Below are 8,726 nucleotides of genomic sequence, written 5' to 3' on the forward strand. Positions count from 1 at the left end.
TGGAGACGAGGCGGACTGGCGTCGGCGCCGATGAGAGGCAAAGGACCCTCCTTTTTTTATGGTGTATATGTTAATATATTTTTCTACAAACTTGTTGAAAGTATATGAAATTTGTATATTTTTTTACAAACTTGTTGAAAGTATATAAAATTTGATTTTAAACCTAATATGCAGAGTAAATAAAAATAAAGAGAGTACGAGCCTAGTTTGTCTTGTGAAATGGCCATCAGGCATGCTTCCGAGAGCTTCTCACCTCTCCAGTTCCATCTGCTCACACCGTTTATGTCCCAACGTCGTAATCAGCTGCCTGCCGCGAGCCGTGACGACGGACGCGATTAGCCACGATCCATGACACTGTCTGCTACTGCGTATTTTGTTCTGAAACTCGCTGTCACGTGTCGATCGTTAATTAATTCATTAAGCTGGCCATGCATGCATGCACCATCTGTTAGGCCTGTCACCCTCCGGGAACCTTCGACTACGAGTACGTGGCCGAGCAGAACTACTCACTCATAACTTTGACCGCTAGCTAACAAGTTGGCATAGCTGTTGTTTATCCATTTCCTTTTCGAACGTTGACTCTTCACGGCCACGGACAGCGTGGAGTTTGTTGCCACTAGACCATGCAGCCAGCAGCAACAACTTGCCCTTCAAGTACTCCAGTGCAGTGCAAAGCAAGTTCTCTCCTTGTCTCCGTTGACACTGACAGGATATGACGAACTCGCCTGCGTCATGGCAAAAACTCACCATGAACCTCTTGCACACCTCTTCTGACTCCCAACTATAAAAGGCTGGATCACACGCCGGCTCGTACCAACAGACCAACCAATCCACTTTGCACTTGCTCACACGATCGATCACTACGACGGACAAGTCGTCCCAAGCTAATAAATGGGCTCGTGCGTCTCGCGCTCGCCGGCGTCGGCGGTGGCGGGGTCAGGGCGGTCATTGGCCACCAAGACAGCGAAGGTGGTGGACGTAGACGCCTCCATGGCGCAGTTCGCGGCGCCCGTCACGGCGCGTGAGGCCCTGGATAGTGTACAAGAGCGCCGCCCAGGCGCGTCGGTCTTCCTATGCAGCTCCGACGAGCTCCGCTTCGACGTGCCCACCCGCGCGCTTGCGGCCGAGGAGGCCCTCCAGCCCGGGTGGCTCTACTTCGTGTTGCCCATGTCCACGCTCCGCCGCTCACTCTCCGGGCCGGAGATGGCCGCGCTTGTTGGAATAAGCCATGGCATCTAGTGCAGTCGGGCTCGTCGGGCACGGCGGGTGCGCGCGGGACGTGCGGGACGCATTGATGGTGCGGTCGGGCTCGTCGGGCGTGTCGAGTGCGCGCGGGACATGTGGGAGATGTGTAGTGTGTGTGCTCGTGGCTTGTAGTCGGATGGCGACGTAGTATGCAGCAGGCACAGCGAAGCAACATGACGTTGAGGTCGTGCGGACGAGAAACCCGGGCTCACGATCGGATGATCGGATCACCAGGGAGAGTCCGTGGGTGCTACGTCTTGGCTAGCTACAAAGCCGGCTGTACGTTGAGGCTGTTAGTGCATGCAGGTGAGCTGCGTACGTGTGTATAGGGAGACTGAGTCGGAGTTAGTTGGCATCGTGGCATGGGTAGGGCAAGGATGGAGTACGTGCTCATTGTACTCCTCAGTTGTAACTGTGAGCCGTGATGTAGCCTGTGAATACAACAAAAAAAGAATGGGGCATTCGTGCGCCCACGGCGGCGTTCGTGCGCCGGCCGGGAAAGTCATTGTGTCTGTGTGTCCTTCTTCCTCCTCCAGTCCTCTTCCTCCTCGAGTGCAAGGCGAGTGCAGAGGCGAGAGAGAGAGGGCGGCAACAACAATTGGTATCATGAGCTTGGTCGTCTTGGGCCATGCCGGAGGCGTGCCGGCGATGGCGGCGTTCGTCGGCGGCTGCGCGGAGCTCCGGGCCGTGTGTCGGCCTGTGAAGGTGCGCGGCGCTACAGCTGTCATGGCGGATGCGGAGGTGGTGCGCGGTGAGTCCGCGACAAGCACGGCGGACATGGAGGTTGAGGCGGTGTGGCTGCGGCGCATGGCGACGACGACGGCAGCGGGCCGGGCGCGACCGGTGCGTGTTATGGGTGCGCACTGGACGCGTCGAGCGCGTCGGGACCGCGGGAGTGGACTGCGTCGGAGCGCTGGATCTGGTCGCGCAGATCGCGTACGTGCGCGGCGGGAGCGCGGGCCGGGAGCGCGGGGACGTGGGAGTGCACGCAAAGAGCACGGCGGTCGCGGAGACGTGGAGGTCGCGAAGGACCTGCGTGGTGGCGCAGAGGTCGCGGCGCCTCGGCGCGACAACTGTGGAGGCGCGCGGCACGGAGACGCGGCGAGCGGCGGCTTGTGCCGAAGACGCAGCGGGGGAGTCCACGGCGCTGAGACGACGTCGACGAGGCAGGGCTCCTGTCGGCAGGCCGTGCGGCGACGTCGTGGCTTAGGAGGAGTGTGTTGGAATAAGCCATGGCATCTAGTGCAGTCGGGCTCGTCGGGCACGGCGGGTGCGCGCGGGACGTGCGGGACGCATTGATGGTGCGGTCGGGCTCGTCGGGCGTGTCGAGTGCGCGCGGGACATGCGGGAGATGTGTAGTGTGTGTGCTCGTGGCTTGTAGTCGGATGGCGACGTAGTATGCAGCAGGCACAGCGAAGCAACATGACGTTGAGGTCGTGCGGACGAGAAACCCGGGCTCACGATCGGATGATCGGATCACCAGGGAGAGTCCGTGGGTGCTACGTCTTGGCTAGCTACAAAGCCGGCTGTACGTTGAGGCTGTTAGTGCATGCAGGTGAGCTGCGTACGTGTGTATAGGGAGACTGAGTCGGAGTTAGTTGGCATCGTGGCATGGGTAGGGCAAGGATGGAGTACGTGCTCATTGTACTCCTCAGTTGTAACTGTGAGCCGTGAGAGCCTGTAGAAAAATGTAGCACCGCGTGTACACCAAGGAAAGGATGCTCGCGGCAAAGCTCTTGGGCTGCTCCTTGGTGAAGTGTGTGCGTGTGTTGAGTTGTTCTCACCGGTGTGAGTCCTTGTGTGAGACAAAAGAGAGTTGAGAGGTTGAAGAAGCGGCGCTGCGAGGAGGTGGCGCCAACAGCGCTCGCCGCCAGAGCCAGCTCGGCGCTGGCCGTCGCCAGCGGCGTTGCGTCACCCCCGCGGCGCAGGAACGGGGCCGGGGTGCCAGGCGCCAATGGCAAGCGACGGAAGGCGGCGGCTCGCGTGTCGCCGCTCGTTGTCGCGGACGAGATCGCCGGATCAGACGGTGGATCGGATCATCACCATGGGTACGGAAAGTACGGCGGCGATGAGCCAGCGGCGAAGGCCAGGAAGAGAGCTAGTTGGGGTGGAAGCCGCAGCAGCACTCGCCGTCGTCGCCGTGCATCAGGCACCCCAACGCTGAGCTCCATTTTGGAGGCCGATGACTTCTGAGCAACCCGGTAATGATTCAACAGTTAGATTCTTGGGAGTTGGGAGTGGTTAGCAACTTTTTTTTTGTTATCATGGATTAGTTTAGTTGATTGAGTTAATCGGTCCAGTTTGTTGCGTTGCTCGACCGATGTATATACTGCATACGAGTTATATGTACAGCATGCTTGATCCTTCGATGTGCACGTGTAAAATCTGTATTGTGAAAACTCGAATATACAGATACTGACACTGCATGAAAGTACTGGTACAATTTTGGACCTAGCATTCTGTTTAGATATCTGAATTCTGCATTGACGCCCAGCTTTTGCCCGCTCCAAGGTTAAACTATCTTTGGTCTGTAGTTCAGATTTAATTGCCCGAACATTCGAGGTAATTAAATATATTCTTGCATTTAATGATTTTGTGAGGTGATGTGGTATGTGCGAAAAAATTGATACAAACTTGGATTATGGCGTTTGATGGTTTGAATTTGAAATATAGGCCATGGTAGAATATACATGTACACATTTTGGTGGTGCTAAAACTTGACACATGTTATAGTATATGATTGTGTAAATCACCTGATGCAGAGGTCGAGAGTCTTCCCCTCTTTCCATAAAAAGAGAGAAGAATAATTTTGAGAAGATTACATAGGAGGTGGTTGGAGTGCACACAAAATAACAGGGTTCCTAAGAGCAACTCTACCAAATTCTCAATGCTCAACTCCCAAAACACACTTATTTGGAGACAAAAAAAAAACATTATAGGTATTGGGAGGTTGTGACCCAACACATCCCCTAAACTTAACTCCCATTTTTCTTTCATTTACTAGTCCTCATCTCTTTCGTGTATGAACACCATTTTCACATCATATTCTATTCAAACATTGGCGTTTGAAAAGCGCAAAGTTTAGCAACATTTTAGAATGCATAATTTTTGAATTTTCACTTTCCAATGATAACCCCACTCACGCAAGAATTCAACCAAAGTACACTTCATATCACCCCAGAGATGTTATTAAAATACCACATATGCCATCAAATGAAAGAACACAAAAACATACAACAAAGTGCATCCCCCCCCCCCTACATCCGCAGAAGTGTCAACTCAATCGCATCTTGAAAGTCTTTCCAAGAGAGTGAGCTCTCAACAGGCACTTCCCTAGTCAATCATTCCACTTTGTGCCCCAAGGACATGAACCTTGCCTCTTGCTCCTTGTTATTCATTTCTTGCTTGTATAGTGCTTGGATGTAGTTGGAATCCTCCCCTTTTAGCACTCCACTTGGATGTAGTTCAAATCCTCCCCTTTTAGCACTCCATTTGGATGTCGGAGTTCAACCTCATAAATACAACCTGCCCACCAGTTGCAACAATCTAGAATTGCACTCCAACGGTGTAAGAGTGAACATTGTCTTCAATTGGAAGGAATCTTCACATTGCGTTGATAGTGCTCCTCAATGAACCTCTAAAAGGTGTTCTTGGTTGGATAAGTACCGCGCATCAAGAGAGACATTCATCCATGCCAAGAAGAAATACCTCATTCTACTCTACCTTGTAATTGGACGCTCTTACATTCATCTTGTTTGTTGTTGGAGTCTTCACCTTGGCAATTTCTTCCGCATGTTTCAATTCGGCACTCTCATTTTCCATTGAGAATGCAATGCCATGGATTCCAATATGACAAAAATTACTCCAGTTCAACTACAGAATTTTAAATTGCATACACAAATCACATAGTGATAATATCTATTTTCATTTCATCACGAAAACTGGAAAAGAAAACATTAAAAAATAATCTTAGGAATTTGAGCCAGCACCTCGTGCGTGCTCGAGCCAGTGTCAAGATTGACAACATAATAAGCCAAAAGGTTGTGCAACGATGGGGTGGGAGGGCGCCTTGGGAGAGGTATAAAGCCAGAGGGGTGCGGTCTTCTTCCTCGGTGAAGCGGTGCGCTTCAAGGGAGGCGTGAGCGCCACCGGGTGCAGGCCAAAGGTGGGCGGTGGTGTGGCAAGTAGGGTGCCGCCCGCGGTGGCCACGACATCGGTGCCAGACGGCCGGACCACCTTGATCTATCGGCGCCACGGAGCCGTGGGTGGTGCCAAATTTGGGAGTGTGATATAGGAAGTAGAACTTCCCCACTGTCGGTGTCAAAACCGGCAGATCTCGAGTAGGGGGGCCCAAGTTGTATGTGTGAGGACCGATGGTAACTATGGACAAAGAACACAGTGTTTACCCAGGTTCGGGCCCTCTTAATGGAGGTAAAACCCTACTCCTGCTTGATTATATTCGAAGAGTATGGGGATTACAAGAGTTGATCTACCACGAGATAGAGTTGGCTAACCCTAGATTAGCTAGCCTAGCAACGTTGTGATCCTGCCTCCAATCTAACCCTCTGGTTTATATAGACACCTGAGGGGCTTATGGTTGTACAAAGTCGGTTTTACAGAAAGGAATAACATATCCGGACACCTATACTTGCCATCCACGCATACTGGAGTCCCTACCGGACACGAGAGGTGATCTTCTGTCTTGTATCTCGACGGCTTATCAATCCGGTCCATATCCAATAGACCGGACGCCCGAGGACCTCCTAGTCCAGGACTCCCACACCCACCTAATGGGAGTTTTTTTTCTCTTGTTTTTTCTGAGTCAAGGCACCATTAGAGATCTGCTAGAGTTCATTAACTCCGAAGAGTGATTAATTTTTTCAGAGCTAACAAATTATTGATGATATGCCAGGGTTGATCTAAAGTAGGGAGTCCCTAGGAAGGTTTTAGAGAGGCATTCTTTCTCCATTTTAGCATGACGGTTAGCCTTCTTCTAAGATCTTTCGTGCTTTATTATTGCAAAAATTAAGTTTAGTATACGTTCGTTTTGTCCTCTTCAGTTAGCTAAACCGTTTCAGCTGCAAGACCGTTTGTGACTCCCGTGTTTGACGAGTTAACTAACTATACTTAAGTCTCATGTCATAATCAGCTACCGCCAGCCGTGACGACGACGAGTCTAGCATGACCCCGGACGATATAGACATGGCACTGACAAGTCGCTCTCGCTGCGTATTTTGTTCCGAAAGTCGCTGTCACCACTGAAATAGCCATTCACCCCACCCCACGTACCACTTGACAGTCGGACAATCGGCACTTCCTGCCACCTTCCTGCAGGAACCTTCGACCATGAGATCAGATCTATCTACTGACGGATCACTTTGACCGCTATACAAGTGGCCTCTACGGCGACTTTGTCACCACGAAACTAAGCAGCCAGCATGCACCAACTTGTCCTTCAAGTGATCGATCAGCTGCACTGCAGTGGAGTGCAACGCAAGTTCGCTCTAGCTTGTCTCCATCCGTTGGCACTGACAGCATGACGAACGGGCCTGCGTCATCCATCGCATAAACCCACTATAAAAAGCTTCATCACGCAACCGTATCAACGGATTAACGGATCAACCAATCCATTTTGCACTTGCTCACAGAGTCATACGGAGTCACCGCACACGTACCATACCAGCACGTCGTCACAAGGGAAGAAATGGGCTCGTGCGCCTCGCGCTCGCCGGCGTCGGTAGTGGCGGCGGGGTCCGGGCGGGCAGTGGCCACCAAGACGGCGAAGGTGATTGGCCTGGACGGCTCCATGGCGCAGTACGTGGCGCCGGTCACGGCGCGCCAGGCACTGGTTGACGCCGCCCGCGCGTGGAGCTTCCTGTGCAGCTCCGACGAGCTCCGCCTCGATGCGCCCGCCCGCGCGCTGGCCGAGGACGAGGCGCTTCAGCCCGGGTGGCTCTACTTCGTGCTGCCAGTGTCTATGCTCCGTCGGCCGCTCTCGGGGCAGGAGATGACCGCCCTCGCCGTCAGGGCCAGCTCGGCGCTGGCCGTGGCGAGCGGCATCTCGTCCCCCACGCGCGGCAAGAACGGAGCCGCGCTGGCTGGCGCCAACAGCAAGCGACGCAAGGTGGCGGCTCGAGTGGCACCTCTCGCTCACGATGACGATGTCGCGGAGCGGGACGGTGGATGGGACCAACACCTTGCGTACGGCAAATACGGTGGCGTGCGCAAGAGGGTGCTGGCCGCCGGCGATGTGGCGGCTGGGAAGGCGAGGAGAGGAGATGGTTACGGTGGAAGGCGCAGCAGCCGCCATCGTCGTCGTCGTGCAGGCGTGCGAAGGTTGAGCGCGATTTTGGAGGCCGATGACTTCTGAGTTCAACGATTTTCGGGACTGGTTAATTTAATTCCGTTATTAGTTAGTTGGTTCTGTCCGTCGATCGACCCGATCGGCCCATGTATATACCGGAAACAACAATTTTTTGATGTTTTTCGACATGCAACTCATATATAGAGACGGTGGTATGCCAGAAAGTACATTTTGAAACTAGTCAATGCACTCCTTGCTGCACACGGGCTAGGCTTACACACGCGCTCGATTTCCAAACAGTCACACATTTCTGAACACACTCTTAGCTAACCGCTTCCGAAAATTCTAAACTCACGGACTTTTACAGGGATCTTAGGGGATGGCCCTATACCTGGCCATACCTCGGGCCGGGCCGGGCTTCGGGCCAGGCCTAGCCAAGCCCGACGAAAAAAATCCAGGCCCGAGCCCGGCCTGCCCCGGCCATCGGGCCTGTTTTTTGGGCCCGAGCCCGGCCCGAACATGTAAAAGCCCATCGGGTTTCGGGCCGGCCCGGCCCGACCTTCGGAGAAATGCAAAAACGACGGGCTCGGGCCCGGCCCGGCCCGGCCTTTGGGCTCAAATTCTGGGCCCGAGCCTGGCCCGAGGGCAGCGTCGGGCCGGGCCGGCCGGGCCGGGCTTCCCATGGCCAGGTCTAGATGGGCCCCTCACCTTATTTCTATATATCCAATGAAAATATGCCAGCTAAACCACCCCGTGAGTCCCGTAGAATATTATCCGTGTGTGTAGCATTGCTCAACCGCTTCGCTCTCTTTCTTTGGTGACAGACAAGTTCCTGCTAATTAACCTTTGGATGTCGGCGACGCCGTGATCCCCACCCCTCTCCGACTGCTGCTCTGGCAGCTAGAAGGGGGGGGGGGGCTCCCCTTTCTCTCCCTGTTGTTCCATGGGTCTAGGGTTTTGTCGTCGTATAGTAATGCCAGTTTGGTGAGATTGGTGTTGCGTTGAATAAAGTGGCATGGGTCACTCTCGAAAAGGATAGTTGTGCTTCACCATGAAGCACAACTATGGTTTTTTCGCATAGTGATTCTCGTGCGTTTCTTTTCTGAGAAAACCAAGCAAAATGCAAAATGATGTTTTTTCTTCAAACCAGAAAGGAATCCCAAAGCGCGTAAAAAAA

At 53.4% G+C, this 8,726-nt stretch overlaps 2 protein-coding genes across 2 annotated transcripts; both read left to right on the plus strand.

The window, feature by feature from the left end:
- The first annotated feature begins 826 nt into the window (after positions 1-826).
- LOC119305782 lies at positions 827-3,670 on the plus strand. Its single transcript, XM_037582211.1, has 3 exons — positions 827-1,215; positions 1,987-1,996; positions 3,122-3,670. Exons 1-3 carry the CDS (start codon positions 892-894, stop codon positions 3,436-3,438), a joined length of 651 nt encoding a protein of 216 aa, XP_037438108.1. The 5' UTR covers positions 827-891; the 3' UTR covers positions 3,439-3,670.
- Positions 3,671-6,876: 3,206 nt separating this feature from the next.
- Positions 6,877-7,760, plus strand: LOC119305783. Its single transcript, XM_037582212.1, has one exon. The coding sequence runs from the start codon at positions 6,950-6,952 to the stop codon at positions 7,613-7,615; it is 666 nt and encodes a 221-aa protein (XP_037438109.1). The 5' UTR covers positions 6,877-6,949; the 3' UTR covers positions 7,616-7,760.
- The last annotated feature ends 966 nt before the right edge of the window (positions 7,761-8,726 follow it).

Source organism: Triticum dicoccoides, chromosome 5B (genome assembly GCF_002162155.2).
Source record: "Triticum dicoccoides isolate Atlit2015 ecotype Zavitan chromosome 5B, WEW_v2.0, whole genome shotgun sequence".
NCBI classification, from domain to species: domain Eukaryota; kingdom Viridiplantae; phylum Streptophyta; class Magnoliopsida; order Poales; family Poaceae; genus Triticum; species Triticum dicoccoides.